General features: G+C 44.2%; 1 protein-coding gene across 2 annotated transcripts in view; it reads left to right on the top strand.

Moving 5' to 3' along the window:
• Nucleotides 1–22,559, top strand: part of LOC106568645 (fibrinogen C domain-containing protein 1) — a 258,727-nt gene that overhangs the window by 33,330 nt on the left and 202,838 nt on the right. Inside the window, exons 2-3 of one of the 2 annotated variants that reach the window (XM_014139143.3) lie at nucleotides 14,279–14,368; nucleotides 20,338–20,817. In XM_014139143.3, the coding sequence (XP_013994618.1) occupies nucleotides 14,279–14,368; nucleotides 20,338–20,817 (570 nt within the window). The remainder of the gene's footprint in view (nucleotides 1–14,278; nucleotides 14,369–20,337; nucleotides 20,818–22,559) is intronic. The other variant, XM_014139159.3, reaches the window with a different exon arrangement.

The raw sequence follows: 22,559 nt of genomic DNA, 5'->3' as shown, positions 1-22,559 counted from the left end.
CTAATAGTAAAGACCATAGGCAGCTCATGAGTTTCAAGTTTGCGGAAGCTTACAATTTATCCTACCATTTCTACCAATCTGCGTGTCAGTTCTGAATATTTATATATGCAAATCTTCATCGAACAGTTTCATTTCAATAATAACGTTTTTTTTCCTCAAAATCGTTGTCATGTAGTTAATCATAAAAATCTGAGGTAAAATGATAAAAATCTTAAAGTTAAAACTCAACTACGGCGAGAGCACAAGCCTCTGCCATATGGATACATTAATACACTGTGATCCGCTGGCGGCTAAAGAAATGAGAGCATAGAACTCAGAGATACATAGCCTATAGGCCAATGCAGCATGAGGCCTATAACTTCCATCATCAACTAAGTAAACTACACAGGCCTAAAGTCGTCAAATAAAAACAGCAGAGAATATCTTGATGACAATTCCGGTTCTTTCAATCACATTGATCTCTCTTCTCTTCTCTGCCTGTCTGCCTCCCTTTCTATCTGTCTTGAGGTGAGGTACTGCTAGTGAAGTTCAACATTGTATCAAATTGTCACTAACGAACTTGCAACATTGTATCAAATAGGCTATTCCGGGCCCTCAAAGTTTCCTGTGCCAGTGAGCTCAGAACAGAAAGCTGTTTTTATGAGGTTTCCACGGGATCATCAGATCATGATACTCGGCCTCGAGTGTTGGATAGATTTTTCAAATACTGATGAACTATCATTCACAATGGATGTTAAGAAAACAGACTTTGTTGAAGAAAAATGAATGGTGTAAGAGACAATCAGAAATAAGACATTGCCAAGTGGGCACTTTCCTACATATGCATTCTGGAGACGCACCATATCAACACCACATTCCCCTCTCCTTTTTCTTGATGCAATATTTTAAATTATAGACACATATTTTAGATGCTTTTCACTGACAGCCGCAACTCAGTCAGCTAGCCCTATTACCACTCGCACTACCCAAATTGCGGGCTTCCCAAACACACCTGTGATTTGAAACAATCATGTCTCTCCCAGTCAATATCATCTTTGCTTGAGCCTCGAACCGACTGTGTGTGTGAATGACGTCATTGACCCTAAAGCGACAGGGCACACTTTAAAAAAATAAGAGATTGCTTATTCTAATGTTGTTGATTAGTATAATTAAATAAGTCTCAAATGGAAGGGATGTTGAAAAAAAAATCTGTGGCCCCATGAAATCAGCCAAAACAAGCTCAATAACTCAATGCATGCACCCACTGCTATTGAATATGCATCCGTCTGTATTGTGAATAGGCCTAGGCTGTGTATGTGTGTGTGTGCATGTGTGCGTGTGTGTGTGTGTGTGTGTGTTTGTTTGTGTGTGTGTGTTTGTGTATCCCTTATTAAGTGTATATGTGTGTACATGCGGTATGTGTGCGTTTATTTGTCTGTGTGTCTGATTAAGTTTGTGTGTTTGTAATGTGTGTGTCTCTGATTAAGTGTGTGTGCGTGTGTGTGTGTCTGTGTGTGTTTGTGTGTGCTTTATTAAGTGTGTGTGCACGCAACGCAGCAGCAGCGAGGTGGGCAGCCTCTTTTGAAGGGCCCTCATGATGTGATGAAAATGTTTTTACTGTCAGAAAAGTGCTGCTTGTGCATTTAGATTTCACCAGTGTGTGTGTGTGTGTGCGTGTGCGTGTGTGTGTGTGTGTTGAGGAAAGTACATTTTTGTTTATGTATTCATTACACATGTCATTTTGGAATTTGTGTGGACATTTTGGGGGCATAGCCTTGTGGTCGCCAGATGTAAATTCCCTCCCCTGTTTCTCAGAGGTATAAAAAACAAACCTGAGAGAGGAGCTGGCTAAAGCATTATTCTAAAGCCCAACAGGTCTGCAATCACGCAATTTGGAGAAGGGAATCAGGGGTGTGTGGGTGCATGTGTAGTGTTTTGAGTGTGGGGGTTATGGTCCTAAGCTCTGACATCCCTGTGGAATAGAACAGCTTTTACTCTGTAATCCTCCTCTTTTCAGTTCTGCCCTGTGCCCTCTGTCTGTCCTTTCAGCCTTTCAAATGTCAAAGAGATTGTTGGAAAGGTGGAGAGCTGTTGGTGGTGGTGTGTGTGTGTGTGTGTGTGTGTGTGTGTGTGTGTGTGTGTGTGTGTGTGTGTGTGTGTGTGTGTGTGTGTGTGTGTGTGTGTGTGTGTGTGTGTGTGTGTGTGTGTGTGTGTGTGGATCTTTGTTTTAACCTCTATGGGCTAGGTGGGACGCCACCTACTCAACAGCCAGTTGAATCCTGTGGCGCGTTATTCAAATCCTTAGATATGCTATTACTTCAATTTTAAAAAAAATATGACTATTTTACACCATTTTAAAGATAAGACTCTCGTTAATCTAACCACACTGTCCGATTTCAAAAAGGCTTTACAACGAAAGCAAAACATTAGATTATGTCAGCAGAGTACCCAGCCAGAAATAATCAGACACCCATTTTTCAAGCTAGCATATAATGTCACATAAACCCAAACCACAGCTAAATGTAGCACTAACCTTTGATGATCTTCATCAGATGACAACCCTAGGACATTATATTAGACAATACATGCATGTTTTGTTCAATCAAGTTCATATTTATATCAAAAAACAGCTTTTTACATTAGCATGTGACTAGCATGTGACTAGCATTCCCACCGAACACTGCCGGTGAATTTACTAAATTACTCACAATAAACGTTCACAAAAAGCACAACAATTATTTTAAGAATTATAGATACAGAACTCCTCTATGCACTCGATATGTCCGATTTTAAAATAGCTTTTCGGTGAAAGCACATTTTGCAATATTCTCAGTAGATAGCCCGGCATCACAGGGCTAGCTATTTAGACACCCAGCAGGTTTAGCACTCATCAAAGTCAGATTTACTATAAGAAAAATGTTATTACCTTTGTTGTCTTCGTCAGAATGCACTCCCAGGACTTCTACTTCAATAACAAATGTTGGTTTGGTCCAAAATAATCCATCGTTATATCCAAACAGCGGCGTTTTGTTTGTGCGTTCTAGACACTATCCTAAAGGCTAAATAAGGGTGACGAGCATGGCGCAATTCGTGACAAAAGAATTCTAAATATTCCATTACCGTACTTCAAAGCATGTCAACCGCTGTTTAAAATCAATTTTTATGCCATTTTTCTCATAAAAAAGCGATAATATTCCGACCGGGAATCTGCGTTTAGATAAACAGACAAAAGAAAAGAAAGCATTCGGTCGAAGCGGGCACGCGCCTAAGACCATAGTACTCTGAGTGGCCAATTGCCAAAAGCGATAAAGTGTTTCAGCCAGAGCTGACAGACACTCACAGACACCATTCAAACAGTTTTAGAAACTTTAGGGTGTTTTCTATCCAAAGCCAATAATTATATGCATATTCTAGTTACTGGGCAGGAGTAGTAACCAGATTAAATCGGGTACGTTTTTTATCCAGCCGTGTCAATACTGCCACCTAGCCCTAACAGGTTAAGAGGGATTTTTTATGTATTTGTATTTATTATGGATCCCCATTCAGCTACTCTTCCTGGGGTCCAGCAAAATGGAGGCAGTTACACAATTTCTTTAACATTACAATGCATTCACAACAGATTTTACAACACATTAAGTGTGTGTCCTCAGGCCCCTACTCTACTACCACATATCTACAACACAAAATCCATGTGTACGTGTGTGTATAGTGCATATGTTATCGTGTGTGTGTGTGCATGTGTCTGTGCTTGTGTTTATGTTGCTTCACAGTCCCCGCTGTTCCAAAATGTGTATTTTTATCTATTTTTTTTATCTAATACTGCTTGCATGAGTTACTTGATGAGAGTTCCATGTAGTCATGGCTCTATGTAGTACTGTGCGTCTTCCATTGTCTGTTCTGGACTTGGGGACTGTGAAGAGACCTCTGGTGGGATGTCTTGTGGGGTATACATGGGTGTTCGAGCTGTGTGCCAGTATGTCAATATCTCTCACAAATACAAGTAGTGAAGAAGGCAATCTCTACTCCACTTTGAGCCAGGAGAGATTGACATGCATATTATTCATGTTAGCTCTCTGTGTACATCCAAGGGCCAGCTGTGCCACTGTCACGTCTGATTTGGACTGGCGTATAGGCGGAATCAAATGCAGGAGACAGAGGTGCTGGAGGTGAGTGTCTTTTAATAAAACTGACACACACAAACGCCGAAAAGCACAGGGCGCTATACAAAGTTCGCCTGGGAGAAACACTTTCCCATAAAACACAAAATATATATTCCAAGGCACAAAAAGGCAAGGAGCGCAGCCCGGTAAATCCCTCGACAAAACTGTCGGTAACACAACGTGGACAATAAACAGTCCCGCACAAAATCCCAACTGAAAACACACATTAAATAAGCCCCCACTAATGACATACACAAAACAGGTGTGGAACAGACAGACAAAACTAAAAGACACAGAAACAACGATCGGTGGCAGCTAATAGGCCGGCGACGACGACCGCCGAGCGCCGCCCGACCGAGGAGGGGCGCCACTTTCGTTGGATCCTGTGACAGCCACCCAGTTCTGAGCCAATTGCAATTTTTCTAAGTCCCTTGTTGTGGCACCTGACCACACGACTAAACAGTAGTACAGGTGCGACAAAACTTGTGCCTGTAGGACCTGCCCTGTTGTTAGTGCTGTTAAAAAGGCAAAGAAGCGCTTTATTATGGACAGACTTCTAACAATCTTAGCTACTGTTGAATCGATAAGTTTTGACCATGAAAGTTTACAATCCAGGGTTACTCCAACATGCTCAATTTCCACGTTATTCATTTCAAGATTTAGATGAGGTTTAAGGTTTAGTGAAAAACCTGTTAGGGCTAGGGGGCAGTATTGACACGGCCGGATAAAAAACGTACCCGATTTAATCTGGTTACTACTCCTGCCCAGTAACTAGAATATGCATATAATTATTGGCTTTGGATAGAAAACACCCTAAAGTTTCTAAAACTGTTTGAATGGTGTCTGTGAGTATAACAGAACTCAAATGGCAGGCCAAAACCTGAGAAGATTCCATGCAGGAAGTGGCCTGTCTGACAAGTTGTGTTTCATCTTGGCTTTTTTTTATTGAAGACTGAGGATCTTTGCTCTAACGTGACACTTCCTATGGCTCCCATAGGCTCTCAGAGCCCGGGAAAAAGCTGAACGATATCGAGGCAGCCTCTGGCTGAAACACATTATCGCTTTTGGCAAGTGGCCGATCAGAGTACTATGGGCTTAGGCGTGTGCCCGAGTCGACCCCATGCTTTATTTTCTTTCGTCTGTTTACCTAAACGCAGATTCCCGGTCGGAATATTATCGCTTTTTTTATGAGAAAAATGGCATAAAAATTGATTTTAAACATACTTCGAAGTACTGTAATGGAATATTTAGATTTTTTTTGTCACGAATTGCGCCATGCTCGTCACCCTTATTTACCCTTTCGGATAGTGTCTTGAACGCACGAACAAAACGCCGCTGTTTGGATATAACTGTGGATTATTTTGAACCAAACCAACATTTGTTGTTGAAGTAGAAGTCCTGGGAGTGCATTCTGACGAAGACAGCAAAGGTAATAACATTTTTCTTATAGTAAATCTGACTTTGGTGAGTGCTAAACTTGCTGGGTGTCTAAATAGCTAGCCCTGTGATGCCGGGCTATCTACTGAGAATATTGCAAAATGTGCTTTCACCGAAAAGCTATTTTAAAATCGGACATATCGAGTGCATAGAGGAGTTCTGTATCTATAATTCTTAAAATAATTGTTATGCTTTTTGTGAACGTTTATCGTGAGTAATTTAGTAAATTCACCGGCAGTGTTCTGTGGGAATGCTAGTCACATGCTAGTCACATGCTAATGTAAAAAGCTGGTTTTTGATATAAATATGAACTTGATTGAACAAAACATGCATGTTTTGTCTAACATAATGTCCTAGGGTTGTCATCTGATGAAGATCATCAAAGGTTAGTGCTGCATTTAGCTGTGGTTTGGGTTTATGTGACATTATATGCTAGCTTGAAAAATGGGTGTCTGATTATTTCTGGCTGGGTACTCTGCTGACATAATCTAATGTTTTGCTTTCGTTGTAAAGCCTTTTTGAAATCGGACAGTGTGGTTAGATTAACGAGAGTCTTGTCTTTAAAATGGTGTAAAATAGTCATATGTTTGAAAAATTGAAGTTTTTGCATTTTTGAGGTATTTGAATAACGCGCCACGGGATTACACTGGCTGTTGAGTAGGTGGGACACAAGCGTCCCACCTAGCCCATACAGGATAATTTGTTCCAAATACAAGGCTTTACGTTTTTGAAATATTTAGGACTAACTTATTCATTGCCACCCATTCTGAAACTAACTGCAGCTCTGGTCAAACACAATAAAAAAAGAGGTTTACTAAGGGTTGGTAACAGGCTTGTTGGTCGGCTATTTGAGCCAGTAAAGGGGGCTTTACTATTCTTAGCGGAATGATTTTTGCTTCTCTCCAAGCCTGAGGGCACACACTTTCCAGTAGGCTTAAATTGAAGATATGGCAAATAGGAGTGACAATATTGTCCGCTATTATCCTCACCAATTTTCCATCCAAGTAAGTGTGCGTGTGTGTGTGTGTGTGTGGTGTGTGTGTGTGTGTGTGTGTGTGTGTGTGTGTGGTGGGTGCGTGCGTGCGTGCGTGCGTGCGTGCGTGCGTGCGTGCGTGCGTTTGTGTGTGGTCTAACTTTACTATCCTCACAAGAATAGTAAAACAAGGAAAAAATGCTGTTTTAGGTTTAGGGGTTATGTTTAGGGTTACAATTACGGTTAGGCTTAGAAATAGGGTTGGGTTCGGATAAGGGTTAGGATTTAGAATTTAGGTTTAGTGTTAGGGTTTGGGGTCAATGTTAGGGTTAAGGTTAAGACTTAGGGTTATGTTTAGGGTTAGGGGTTAGGAAAATAAGATTTTGAATGGGAATGCATTGTTTGGTCCCACTTGGATAGTAAAACCATTGTGTGTGTGTGTGTGTGTGTGCGTGCCTCCTTACTTGCATGTGTGTATCACAGTGACTGTCAGTGACAGACGCTCTCCCTATGCTGTGGCTGCTCTGTGAGCTCCAAGGACACTCACTGAAGTGTGTCTCTGTGGATTCAACTCATCTCTTTCTGCTCCCACTGTAGCTTGTGTGTGTTTATGTGTTTGTTTGTGTGTGTGTGCATGCGCGCGTGCGTACATGTGCGTATGTTTACAATAAACAAGTATTCCCATGTTTCCCATCTAGTTGTGTATTCATGTATGTATACTAACGTTCAAAAGTTTGGAGTTACTTAGAAATGTCCTTGTTTTTGAAAGAAAAAATTGTAGACATATATGTAGACAATATGTGGACATTGTTAATGTTGTAAATGACTATTGTAGCTGGAAACGGCTGATTTTATATGGAATATCTACATAGGCGTACAGAGGCTCATTATCAGCAACCATCACTCCTGTGGTCCAATGGCACGTTCTGTTAGCTAATCCAAGTTCATAATTTTAAAAGGCTAATTGAAGGGCAGAAAACCCTTCTGCGGGGCCTCCTGGGTGGCGCAGTGGTCCAAGGCACTGCATCGCAGCGCTAGCTGTACCACCGGAGATTCTGGGTTTGAGCCCAGGCTCTGTCGCAGCCGGCCGCGACCGGGAGGCCCATGGGGGCGACGCACAATTGTCTCAGCGTTGTCCGGGTTAGGCAGGGTTTGGCCGGCAGGGATATCCTTGTCTCATCGTGCACTAGCAACTCCTGTGGTGGGCCGGGTACAGTGCATGCTGACCAGGTCGCCAGGTGTATGGTGTTTCCTCCGACACATTGGTGCGGCTGGCTTCCAAGTTGGATGTGCATTGTGTCAAGAAGCAGTGCAGCTTGGCTTTGTTGGGTTTGTGTTACGGAGGACGCATGGCTCTTGACCTTCGCCTCTCCTGAGTCTGTACGGGAGTTCCAGCGATGAGACAAGACTGTAACTACTACCAATTGGATACCATGAAAAATGGCTAAAAATAAAAGAAAACCCTTTTGCAATTATGTTAGCACAGCTGCAAACTGTTGTCCTGATTTAAGAAGCAATAAAACTGGCCTTCAGACTAGTTGAGTATCTGGTGTATCAGCATTTGTGGGTTCGATTACAGACTCAAAATGGCCAGAAACAATGTACTTTGTTCTGAAACTCGTACATGACAAACATAATGTAGAATGTGATATAAAACATGTCTGAAATAGAATATGCCTCAGAATGAAATGTCACAACCAACAGTGCAAGGTCTAAACCCTTAACTTAAATTTAGATGCAACCACCAGCTTAGGTTGGAGATGGAGCTATCAGGTGTGTTTGACCGTGGATGTACTTTTTCATTTTGCCAAGTTCAGTATAGTGTTACCTTGAATGCCTTTCCATCCAATTAGTATGGACTGTCTGAGAGCATCTGAAGGAATAGGAGGTATTATCTGACCTGAAATACACACGAAACAGAGCAACCATGTAGACAGACAGACAGACAGACAGACAGACAGACAGACAGACAGACAGACAGACAGACAGACAGACAGACAGACAGACAGACAGGCAGACAGACAGACAGACAGACAGACAGACAGACAGACAGACAGACAGACAGACAGACAGACAGACAGACAGACAGACAGACAGACAGACAGAATGTCACAAAAGTCAGTCATGAATATAATGAATGTATTCTTTCTGATGCAACAAAAGTTTTTCGGGTACGTTTTTTCTGGTCTTTGACTTCTGTCTTTGTCTCCGGCACCGCTCTCCTTCTATCTCTCTCCATCCCTCCATCCCTCCCTCTTTCTCTCCCTCCTATTGTGCCCATCCTGGTAAATGATTAGTAAGCCCAGGAATGAATGTGTGCAAAGCCTCTTCCTTCAGATCGGCTTAGCGAGCAGGAAGCTTAAACACACATCAGTCACTGCCCAACGCACAACACACACACACACACGGACGACAAATACGAACGGTGCACACACAAACAAGGAGGCATACACAGATGCACACACAGCATACTCAAACACATGCACACACACACACACACACACAAACGCACAACAAAAAGTAATCTCAGACAAGCCAACAGTCCCACAACACATTTGTTCACCCAAACACAAGTTACACATACTGTATCTCTACCCACACACACACACACACACACACACACACACACACACACACACACACACACACACACACACACACACACACACACACACACACACACACACACACACACCCTGCTCACACAAAGACTATACACTCTGCCACTGCTCTCTGTCAGCCTAAATCTCAGCTCATCAGATTGAATCCTCTCTGCCAGGTCCAACCAATAAAAGCCCCAGATATTCTATTAGCTGTAAACCCTTTCCTGTGGTGGAGTAGATTAGGACTCGGTAAACACAGAGCAAACACACCCACATCACATCACATTGGCCCGTGCGTGTATGCGTGGGTTTTTGTGTGTATTATGCAGCGGGATGCCTGTGTTAGCATTAGCAGGCTATAGGGATGAGCAGGTAAAGCCGTGAGACGTGCTGTCCATTGTAATGATGAGGAGAGGACGTGATCTGGATCAGCCAAGCCTGGGTGTGCAGTATGGGGATGCTACCTACCTTTTTGTCTATGCTGTGTTGAGGTTTGTGTGTGCAAGGGGGATTTGAATATTAACATAAGCATAATGTGTAGTGGGTTTAATTTATATTCACGGTGTCTATATAAAAACACATTATGCAGCCTCAGTGTGTAACAGAGTTGTCCAGCCTCAGTGTGTAACAGAGTTGTCCAGCCTCAGTGTGTAACAGAGTTGTCCAGCCTCAGTGTGTAACAGAGTTGTCCAGCCTGTGTGTAACAGAGTTGTCCAGCCTCTGTGTGTAACAGAGTTGTCCAGCCTGTGTGTAACAGAGTTGTCCAGTCTTAGTGTGTAACAGAGTTGTCCAGCCTAAGTGTGTAAGAGTTGTCCAGGCTCAGTGTGTAACAGAGTTGTCCAGTCTCAGTGTGTAACAGAGTTGTCCAGCCTCTGTGTGTAACAGAGTTGTCCAGCCTCAGTGTGTAACAGAGTTGTCCTGCCTCAGTGTGTAACAGAGTTGTCCAGCCTGTGTGTAACAGAGTTGTCCAGCCTCTGTGTGTAACAGAGTTGTCCAGCCTGTGTGTAACAGAGTTGTCCAGTCTCAGTGTGTAACAGAGTTGTCCAGCCTCAGTGTGTAACAGAGTTGTCCAGCCTCAGTGTGTAACAGAGTTGTCCAGCCTCAGTGTGTAACAGAGTTGTCCAGCCTCAGCGTGTAACAGAGTTGTCCAGCCTCAGTGTGTAACAGAGTTGTCCAGCCTGTGTGTAACAGAGTTGTCCAGCCTCTGTGTGTAACAGAGTTGTCCAGCCTGTGTGTAACAGAGTTGTCCAGTCTCAGTGTGTAACAGAGTTGTCCAGCCTCAGTGTGTAACAGAGTTGTCCAGCCTCAGTGTGTAACAGAGTTGTCCAGTCTCAGTGTGTAACAGAGTTGTCCAGTCTCAGTGTGTAACAGAGTTGTCCAGCCTCTGTGTGTAACAGAGTTGTCCTGCCTCAGTGTGTAACAGAGTTGTCCTGCCTCAGTGTGTAACAGAGTTGTCCAGCCTCAGTGTGTAACAGAGTTGTCCAGCCTCAGTGTGTAACAGAGTTGTCCAGCCTCAGTGTGTAACAGAGTTGTCCAGCCTCAGTGTGTAACAGAGTTGTCCAGTCTCAGTGTGTAACAGAGTTGTCCAGCCTCTGTGTGTAACAGAGTTGCCCAGCCTCTGTGTGTAACAGAGTTGTCCAGGCTCAGTGTGTAACATAGTTGTCCAGTCTCAATGTGTAACAGAGTTGTCCAGGCTCAGTGTGTAACAGAGTTGTCCAGTCTCAGTGTGTAACAGAGTTGTCCAGCCTCTGTGTGTAACAGAGTTGTCCAGCCTCAGTGTGTAACAGAGTTGTCCAGCCTCAGTGTGTAACAGAGTTGTCCAGCCTCAGTGTGTAACAGAGTTGTCCAGCCTCTGTGTGTAACAGAGTTGTCCAGCCTCAGTGTGTAACAGAGTTGTCCAGCCTCAGTGTGTAACAGAGTTGTCCAGTCTCAGTGTGTAACAGAGTTGTCCAGCCTGTGTGTAACAGAGTTGTCCAGTCTCTGTGTGTAACAGAGTTGTCCAGTCTCAGTGTGTAACAGAGTTGTCCAGCCTCAGTGTGTAACAGAATTGTCCAGTCTCAGTGTGTAACAGAGTTGTCCTGCCTCAGTGTGTAACAGAGTTGTCCTGCCTCAGTGTGTAACAGAGTTGTCCTGCCTCAGTGTGTAACAGAGTTGTCCTGCCTCAGTGTGTAACATCCATGTGTATTTGCTGGTCTGTGTGCGGAACAGGTTTCTGGATTTTCATGCTAAATTCATCAGGATTCAGCAGGGCCTCTCTCTCACTCAGTCTCTTTCCCTCCCCATTACTTTCTCTCCCTCACCCCTGGTAGTTGTATTCAGAGTAGGGAGGTGATGAGCCATCAACATTGTGCGAACTGCATACTGTTCTATCATACCTACAGTAGCAGCCAACACACAGACGACATCGTCTAGTCTTGTTCCGATTCCCCAGGCTACACATTCACACATAGAAACACTGACTATACTGACTACACTGACTAAACCCCTACACCAACAAGTTACACACTAAGCAAACATCCCAGCTCATGTACTCCTGTTGTACCATCCTCTGTCTGCACCAGTGTGAGTTTATTGGCCTGAGCTTTGTCCTGACAGTGTTTTCAATTGTTCTAATTGGTCAGCTCAATGGTGTGTGTAGAAGGTCAGGGACAGCATGTACTCTCCTAAAGCAGATACAACTCCCTCAGCTAGGACATAACCCTATCATAATTACCCTCATTTCACTTTCTGCAGCCCACACACACACACACACACACACACACACACACACACACACACACACACACACACACACACACACACACACACCCGCACACACACACACACAGACACACACACACACACACACACACAAACACGCACGGACACACATGCGCACGCACACACACACACACATGGCCGTGTCCTGATACCCACACTTGCGTTCTAAATAGTAGGCATTTTAGGTATGCAAAAATATAACATTTTATAGTATGTGACATTTCTCAAATTGAGTATGCTTTAAATGCCAGGATGTCATACTCATTTTGGTTTTTCATCTAGTAGAATTCACTGCACACTATTGAGGAAGAGAATCCTCTTTCGAGACCTACTTGTGTTCGGCAACAGCTGATAATCAGATAAGGGGATGTGCTCTACCAAAATGAACGAATTGTGGGATTCAGCACAGTTGCACATTAGCTGACACCTTCACAGTATGGATGAGTTGAATATGTTGCATGACATTTGGGCTTACTAAATTTTTTCAACTTTTTACTAAACAGTCCGTACTAAGTAGTATGTAATATGATTAGTACACAGCATACCGTTTAAGTAAGTAGTAGGTAAGCCAGATTTCGGATATGGCCAGTAACCTTAATATTAGTAGAGATATTTAGCAGCACAATTATAAATACATTCAGCAGTGACATGGAATCTTTGACAGAGTAATTCCTGTGCTCCTCCTCCAGTTACCCTGTATATGCCCTGAAATGTTGGTTTTCGGTTGTACTGTGTGTGTACTGGTACTTGTTTGTGATTGCTAGTTTTTACGTGTGTATTACTATAATATATAACAACAACAGTGCTTTTGGTTTGGATCATTGATGAAGTAAAAATATTATTTGATTTGCGGTCTTGGTTCTTGGTTTGGTCATTGATGAAGTAGTTTTGATTTGATTTGCGTTCTTAGTGCTTGGTTTGGATCATTGATGGAGTGGAGTTTTGATTTCTGGTCCAATAGCTGACCCTTCTGCAGTATCTTACAGCCAAAAGCATAGTATTATACTACACTGAACAAAAATACAAATGCAACATGTAAAGTGCTGGTCCCATGTTTCATGAGCTGAAATAAAAGATCCCAGAAATGTTCTCTACATACCAAAAAGTTATTTCTCTCATATTTTGTGCATAAATTCGTTTTCATCCCTGTTAGTGAGCATTTCTCCTTTGTCAAGATAACCAACAAGTCAGTTCATAACATTTCTGCCCTGCTAGAGCTGTCCCGGTAAGTGGAAATGTCTAGGAGCAACAACGGCTCAGCTGAAACGCGTAGCGCATAAAAATCATCTGTCCTATGTTGCAACACTCACTACCGAGTTCCAAACTGCCTCTGGAAGCAACGTCAGCACAAGAACTGTTCGTCGGGAGCTTCAAGAAATGGGTTTCCATGGCCTAGCAGCCACAGTCAAGTCTAAGATCCCCATGCACAATACCAAGCGTCGACTGGAGTGATGTAAAGCTCGCCACCATTGGACTCTGGAGCAGTGGAAACGCATTCTCTGGAGTGATAAATTATTCTTCACCATCTGGCAGCCTGCGAATCTGGGTTTGGCGGATGCCAGGAGAATGCTACCTGCCCCAATGCATAGTGCCAACTGTAAAGATTAGTGGAGGAGGAATAATGGTCTGGAGCTGTTTTTCATGGTTCGGGCCCCTTAGTTCCAGTGAAGGGATATCTTAACCCTACAGCATACAATGACATTCTAGACGATTCTCTGCATCCAACTTTGTGGCAACAGTTTGGGGAAGGCCCTTTCCTGTTTCAGCATGACAATTCCCCTGTGCACAAAGCAAGGTCTATACAGAAATGGTTTGTTGAGATTGTTGTGGAGGAACTTGACTGGCCTGCACAGAGCCCTGACCTCAAACCCGATCGAACACCTTTGGGATGAATTGGAACGGCGACTGCGAGCCAGGCCTAATCGCCCAACATCAGTGCCCGACCTCACTAATGCTCTTGTGGCTGAATGGAAGCAAGTCTTCGCCGCAATGTTCCAACATCTAGCGGAAAGCCTTCCCAGAAGAGTGGAGGCTGTTATAGCAGCAAAGGGGGCACCAACTCCATATTAATGCTCATAATTCTGGAATGAAATGTTCGACGATCAGGTGTCCACATACTTTTGGTCAGGTAGTGAATCTGTGAGGAACAGATGCATTTCTGTATTCCCAGTCATGTGAAACCCATAGATCAGGGCCTAATGTATTTATTTCAATTTACTGATTTCCTTATATGAACTGTAACTCAGTAAAATCTTTGAAATTGTTGTATGTTGTGTTTATATTTTGTTCAGTGTATAATATCTAAGCATATAAAATTAAACAACGGCAAACACAACAACAATGGTTTGTTTGTTTGTTCCATGCAGACGTTCTGTGAGTGTGTACCCAGCACCTCCCAGCTTAAACACCGCTGGTCAGACTCAGACACAGTCAGAGACACCCCATCACCCACAAAGGTAAGAACACAGACTCACACAGACTCACGTAGACTCACGCAGACTCAGACAGACTCACACACACACACACACACACACACACACACACACACACACACCACACACACACACACACACACACACACACACACACACACACACACACACTTAGAACACACCTTGATATCATATCTCACATCCACCAAAACATATACTATCGCCCAATCTGCATTCTTTTACCATATAATTCACACTATGAAATAATGTCTTATAATGATAATTTCTAACAGGTTAGCTCTTACGTCTTAAAATAATGCTTCATTATATGGTATTTTCCATTTGTGGTGAAATGCATTTATGTTTGGATGTAAATCATCTAGTTTAATATAGCTCATCATGTGACTAAAGGTAAGGTGAGTCTTCAGGTCTCAGGCACAATTACATTGATTCACAAAGTTCTTATTTCAGCCATTGTCACAGATGGAGATTTGAAGTGTCCTCATGAATAGGAGAGGAGAGGAGAGAAGAGGAGAGGAGAGGAGAAGAGAGGAGCGCATATGAGGGGAGAGGAAAGGATAGGAGAGAAGAAGAGAGGAGTGGAGAGGATATGAGAGGAGAGGATAGGAGAGTGGAGAGGATGGGAGAGGAGAAGAGAGGAGAGGATATGAGAGGAGAGGATGACTAAAGCATGTCCCTGTCATTAGCTGTACAGAACAGCACGGCGCGGCTCAAGGGATCTCATGGCATATGTATGCTCTCTCTGTCTTTGCCTGTCTCGCTTCCTCTTTCTCCATGTTTCATTCCCTATCCATCCCTCACTCCACCTCCCCCTCTCCCCATCCCTGTCGCGCTCTCTTTTTCTCTCTGAGGAGAGCAGGATGAATACTGAGGAGCTCATCTACATGGAGGATTAGCGCTCCTTCACAATGCCCTCCTTGCCCCGTCAGTGTCTCCATCACCATGGCGATCGCGTTCAGGGGATTATCAGATATTAAAAGTCACATCTGAGTGCAGAGCAGAAGAGGTGGCAAACCCTGACTCTAAAGAAATACCCAAATTAACCGTGGATTAAGTTTGTGCTGCTTTGCACTTAAAGACGGAAATGATTGTAACAGGATCTGAGTGCGTGTGGTATGGTACAGAATATGTGTGTGTGGAGGTCTGTGGGTTCTGTATGTAACAAGATAGAATGTGGGTGCGTGTGTCTGCATGTGCGTGCGTGCATCACAGGAGGCCGCTGAGGGGAGAACTGCTCATAATAATGGCCGGAATGGAGTTAATGAAATGGCATCAAACATACGAAAACCATGTATTTGATACCATTCCACCTATTCCGCTCCAGCCGTTACCACGAGCCCATCCTCCCCAATTAAGGTGCCATCAATAATGGTGTATCTCCAATGGTTTTCTACTTATCTAATGACCGGATGAAGACCGTCATCCAGCCATCAGCCTAGAACGTGGTGGTCCTAACTCCCAGTGTGTGTCCTCCCATCCCATGGGGGGGGGGGGGGGGGGGACATAAAGAGAGAGAGACACAGGATCTGGCTAAAAATACTTGATTCAGTTATAGAACCCATTGCCCTTTATGGTTGTGAGGTCTGGGGTCCGCTCACCAACCAAGAATTCACAAAATTGGGCAAACACCAAATTGAAACTCTGCATGCAGAATTCTGCAAAAATATCCTCTGTGTACAACGTAAAACACCAAATAATGCATGCAGAGCAGAATTAGGCCGATACCCGATAATTATCAAAATCCAGAAAAGAGACGTTAAATTCTACAACCATCTAAAAGGAAGCTGTATGTAGACATAATATGACATTTGAAATGTCTATATTCTTTGGAACTTCTGTGAGTGTAATGTTTAATGTTAATTTTAATTGTTTATTTCACTTTTGTTTATGATCTATTTCACTTGCTTTGGCAATGTTAACATATGTTTCCCATGCCAATAAAGCCCTTGAATTGAATGTAATTGAATTGAATTGAGAGAGAGCGAGAGAGAGGGGGGCAGAGAGAGAAAGAGCCCCATTGAATTGAGAGAGAGAGAGAGAGAGAGAGAGAAAGAAAGAGAGAGAGAGAGAGAGAGAGAGCGAGAGAGAGAGAGAAAACGTGTCTGAATCCAGTCAATAATTACAGAGTGGCTTCCTACTGAGAGATGGAGAGACTCATTAACAAAAGCACTGTTTAGACAGGGTTTGAGTGGTTTAGCTTGGCTCAATGGAATTATACAGACAGAAATTGTATTGTGTGTGTTTGGGGGTGGGGGGGTCTCTCTGAGTGGATGTAGTACTGTATGTAAGAGGTGTAGGGGGGGGTGAAGAGTGTTACATTTGTTCCTTCCCTTGTGTGTCACACGTTAAAGAACGTAGATCAGCTCAGATCACCATCTCCTTGTCAATCCATCTCCCCCTTTTCACTCTGCCTGTATGTACTGGTCTCCCATCCAGGGTTTTAGCCAAGGCCCTGCTTAGCTTTGATATGTGTCAATGGTTACTATCAATGTACTATTGTGATTATTGAGAGATCCCCTAATAACTAAATAATACACTGAGAGTACAAAACATGAAGGCCCCCCCCCCTATGGACTCTACAAGGTGTCGAAGCGTTCCACAGGGATGCTGGACCGTTTTCACTCCAATGCTTCCCACAGTTGTGTCAGGTTGGCTGGATGTCCTTTGGGTGGTGGACCATTCTTGATACACACAGGAAACTGTTGAGTGTGAAAAACCCAGCAGTGTTGCAGTTCTTGATACAAACCGGTGCGCCTGACACCTACTACCATACCAGGTTAAAAGGCACTTCAATATTTTGTCTTGCCGCCCATTCACCCTCTGAATGGCACACATACACAATCCACGTCTCACTTGTATCAAGCCTTAAAAATCATTCTTTAACCTTTCTCCTCCCCTTCATCTACACTGATTGAAGTGGATTTAACAAGTGACATCAATGAGGGACCATAGCTTTCACCTGGATTCACCTGGCCAGTCTATGACATGGAAAGAGCAGGTGTACACTCACTGTTGCTATTGAAGTCATTACAATGGGTAGGTTTGACAGAACAGATCAAATGTAGCCATACTTTACAAGTCATATATCATCAATTAGACTATTTATGCCTAGATAGCGTTTGCAAAGTCCTTCTTTCAGCTATAGCTAACAGCTATTGTTTCAAATTCAACCCAAGGTTCAACTAAAAATACACAGTACATATACAGTGCCTTCAGAAAGTATTCACACCCCTTTACTTTTTCCACATTTTGTTGTGTTACAGCCTGAATTTAAAATTGATGAAATTGAGATTATTTTGTCACTGCCTACACACGTTACCCCGTAATTTCAAAGTGGAATAGTGTTTTTTGCCATTTTTACTTATTAATAAAAAATTAAAGCTAAAATCGATTGTCAATAAGTATTCAACCCCTTTGTTATGGCAAGCCTAAATAAGTTTAGGAGTAAAAATTTGCTTAACAACTCACATAATACGGGCTCCTGAGTGGTGCAGTGGTCTAAGGCACTGCATCTCAGTGCTAGAGGCATCACTACAAACACCTTGGTTCGATTCCAGGCTGTATCACAACTGGCCGTGATTGGGAGTCCCATAGGGCAGCGCACAATTGGCCCAGCGTCGTACGAGTTTGCCGTTGTAGGCCGTCATTGTAAATGAGAATTTGTTCTTAACTGACTTGCCTGGTTAAATTAAATAATAAATACATTTAAAAATAAGTTGCATGGACTCACTCTGTGAGACTTACCCAGAAAGAGTCACAGTGGTAATCTGCCAAAGGTGCTTCTACTAAGTATTGATTTAAAGGTGTGAATACTTATGTAATTGACATATAAAGCACATGCAAGTGCAAGCACACAGGTACTCGCACACACCACAAATGCTGCTTAACATGCAGAATGAAATTTGATTGTTCTTTGCCTGCATGTCGACTGAGAGAAAATAGACAACTAATTGTGATGCGTGAAAAGATGCCCCGGAGCTGCATCCTGACTGACTGCATCTGGGCTTGGAAAAAGAAGTGATGCAACCACATAACGCAACACAGCTTGGGCACGTGTGTGTGTGTGTGTGTGTGTGTGTGTGTGTGTGTGTGTGTGTGTGTCGTATGTAGACAGAGAAGTCCTGTCATCCTGTAGCAGCTGGAGAACAGCTCTCTCTCTCCATTGCTCTCTCTCCAGGCGCCTCTGTCCCCACCATTTTCCTTCCTTAACCAGCAGCCTCCTCTACTCCCAGACTCTGTTGTTGTCAGGAATCAAACTATTGTGTGTGTAATGCGCCTCTGGGCTTTGTTCCTCCCCAATGAGTTTGGGTGCATATGTCAGCTCTGTATGTGTACTGAATGTGTGTTCATGAAACTGAGAATTACTGTATAGAAGTGTCTCTACTCCTAACACAGTAAAAATACACTGGGAGTGAACACACAGACACATACATCCCCCCCCCACACACACACACACACACACACACACACACACACACACACAGAGCCATGACGTCCACATCTGTGCTGGGAGGCTATGAATAAACACAGTGATGAAGAAGTGGCTCTCTGGAAAACAGGGTGTATACCCCAGAGAGACACAGTGATAAAACATCATATATCGTAGCACACCATTAGCTGGCCATTAGCATGGTCCACTGTGCCTCTACTGCCAATTTACATATTCATTATCTCATACACACACTAAGTATGACATCAGTCATGCTAACACACACACACAGCCATACTTACACAAACACACACACACACAGCCATGACTCAGGGTCATGTGCACATATGCCCCCTCGCTCGCTCTCACACACACACAAACACACGCACACACATCCACTCCCCACGAGTGCATCATCCAGTGGGAAATAAGTGTAATCATGTGGATGTGGATATGGGGAAGATATGAGTTGTTAATCATACAATGGTAGAGTAGGACATACTTCTCTCCTCTCCTCTCTCCCATACGCACATAGTAATTAAGATGAAGAGATGAAGATCACTTTATTGGTCAATTGCACGCAAGGACCAACTGAAATTTCACTTCCGCTTCAAACCCAACCCCTCCGAAAGACACACATACATAAACAGGTTTTGGAGCGGGTGCTGCCACACTTGGTGCCCAGGGAGCTGTTGCTGCGAGGGTTAAGTGGCTTGCTCAAGGACACAACAGCAGGCAATAGCATCTAACATTTTGAGACCAGCAATCCTTTGGTTGCCAGCTCACTTCCCGATAGATTTTTTCAGTTGGACCTGGGATTCAAACTGACAACCCTCTGGTTGCATGCTCGCATCTCTAACTGCTAGGCTACCTGCCGCCCTAAAAAGTATGTTTAATTGTCACATACACCGTGGCGAGATGGCTACCAATTGTCAAATCTTTTTCTCCCAGTTTTTTCTTCATACTTTCTCACTCGCTCTGCCTCTCACACTTTCTAACTCTCTTTGCTTCTCATTCTTTCTGCCTCCCTCTCTCTTTCTCTAGCTTTCTCTCCCCTTCTATCTCCCATACTCTCTCTTCCCTTTTCTATATCTCTCTGAGGTGGGAGTGAGAATTTAACCTGTTTCCCTGCTGTGTTCATCCCCAGAGGTATTTTAAACTGGGACTCTGGCTCAGATTCTCCTCAATACGCTACATACTGTATCTCTTCTCTTCATAAACAACATATGTTGCAGAAAACATGTTTTCTATCGGGCTTTTTCCAACTTTCAGACTTTTGATTAAAATACATTTGTGGGTTGGGTTTTGATGCAGAAGTAGTGTATGGTGGTTAATGAGCTCTGGGAAAGAGACATTGCTCATAACAAACATTAGTTAATAAAAGACGGATTGTGAAATGTGATGCCTCAAAATATTGAAATCCTGTAAACAGCACTAATCTTCAATTATAGAGCAACAAGAACAAAATATGTCTGTCTGTAGATTTAACATTCCACTTTTATTTTGTCCCTCCCTCCATCCCACCTTCCCTCCCTCCCTGTAGAGGATGAGCTGCAGCTACCTCCTGTGCACCATCCTCCTCTTCGTCGCTGTCCTTCTGGCCGTCACGGCAACCGGCACCATCCTCTTCATGAACCACTACCAGGCCCCGCCCATGTCTGACGGCCCACCCCACATCTCAACCAATCCGGATGAGGCCAACGCCCTGGTAACCGTGGAGAGGGGCGACGGCTCGCGCATCAATATCTTCATCGACCCCAACTGTCCCGACTACAACGGGAACTTCCTACGCCTGGAAGGTGTGCAGACATCGCTGCTCCACTCGCTGACCGACCACGACACCGACCTGAAGTCGGTCAAAGGTCAAGACCGGGCGCTGCTGGTCAACCTAGCTGAGGAGGTGGCCAAACTGTCGGCCCACGCTGGTCAGCTGAAGATGGACTACGAGTCTCTGAGACGAGGCCAGGGGAGTCTGGGGCAGGACCTGAACACACTGCAGACAGAGCAGGGACGCCTCATACAAGTAAGCTAGTATAAAAAAATGTGTATGTTTTATTTAACCTTTATTTAACCAGAAAGGGCTCATTGAGATTTGAAATCTCTTTTTCAAGAGCATCCTGGCCAAGATAGGCAGCACCAAGTCATTACACAATTACAGACAGACATGAAAAACTACAGGTAATCTAGTAAAAACCATAGAATTCACAAGAGTATAACAAAATCATAAAACAACTAATTAAAACATTGACAGGTCAGGGAATAAGCCTCAAAGTCCTTCATCAATGATTTAAAAACACCAACCGGGACAAGTTCTTCCAGTTTAAAAGTATTTTGTAAGGCGTTCCAAGCCAAGGAGGCAGTGTACATAAAATCCCTTTTACCAAATTCAGTTTGGACATTTGGAACAGTTAGCAGGATAAAGTCCTGCGAACAAAGAGAGTACCCACCATATTTCTGTGTCATAGGCGTCGTAAGGATAGGACCAAGGCGCAGCGGGTAAAGTGCTCATACTTAATTTATTCGATGAAAACACTTAAACAAAATAAACAAACGACGAAAAACAGTTCCATAAGGCATCCAGGCTATACAGAAAATAACCACCCACAAAACACAAGTGAAACAACATCAACTAAATATGGCCTCCAATTAGAGACAACTACAACCAGCTGCCTCTAATTGGAGGTCATGCCCAAAAACCAACATAGAAAACTAGAATTTAACAATATATATTGAAAACATAGAACAAAACTCAAAAACACCAAAACACACAAAACAAACACCCCCTGCTACGCCCTGACCATACTATAATGACAAATAACCCCTTTTACTGGTCAGGACGTGACAGTACCCCCCCCCCCCCCCCCCCCAAAGGTGCAGACCCCGAATGCACCTCGAACAAAACCCCACAAAAACAACCCCAAACCTAAAGGGAGGGAAGGGAGGGTGGCCACCGTCAACGATGGCTCCTGTGCTACACCCCCCCTTCGCCAATCCTCCAGCTACGGAGGTGGCTCTGGCTCCGGGCGTAGCCCCCGTTCTAACCTGCCAACACCCGCTGAAGGCTCTGGGCTGTAGACCATTGCTGAAGGCTCTGGGTTGCAGACCACTGCTGAAGGCTCTGGGTTGCAGACCACCGCTGAAGGCTCTGGGTTGCAGACCACCGCTGAAGGCTCTGGGTTGCAGACCACCACTGTAGGTTCCGGACTGTAGGCCGTCTCAGCAGGTTCCGGACTGTAGGCCATCTCAGCAGGTTCCGGACGGGGAACTGTCGCCGGAAGCTCTGGACGGGGAACTGTCGCCGGAAGCTCTGGACGGGGAACTGTCGCTGGAAGCTCTGGACGGGGAACTGTCGCTGGCAGCTCTGGACGGGGAACTGTCGCCGGCAGCTCTGGAAGGGGAACTGTCGCCGGCAGCTCTGGACTGGGAATGCGCACTGGAGGGAGAGTGTGAGGAGCAGGAATCGGTCTCACCAGACTGGGGAGACGCACTAAAGGCCGAGTGCTCACAGCAGGCACTGGCTGTACCTAGTTATGGATGCGCACTGGAGGCTTGATGCGTGGGGCTGGCATAGGAGGTGCCAGACTAGTAACACGCACCTCAGGGTAAGTGCGAGGAGCAGAAATTGGTCTCACCGGACTGGGGAGACGCACTAAAGGCTGAGTGCTCACAGCAGGCACTGGCTGTACCGGGTTATGGATGCGCACTGGAGGCTTGATGCGTGGTGCTGGCATAGGAGGTGCCAGACTAGTAACACGCATCTCAGGG

Source organism: Salmo salar, chromosome 01, assembly GCF_965601325.2.
Source record: "Salmo salar chromosome 01, fSalSal1, whole genome shotgun sequence".
NCBI lineage: Eukaryota > Metazoa > Chordata > Actinopteri > Salmoniformes > Salmonidae > Salmo > Salmo salar.
Note: the sequence above shows the minus strand (reverse complement) of the source record. Positions and strands in the feature narration are given on the sequence as shown.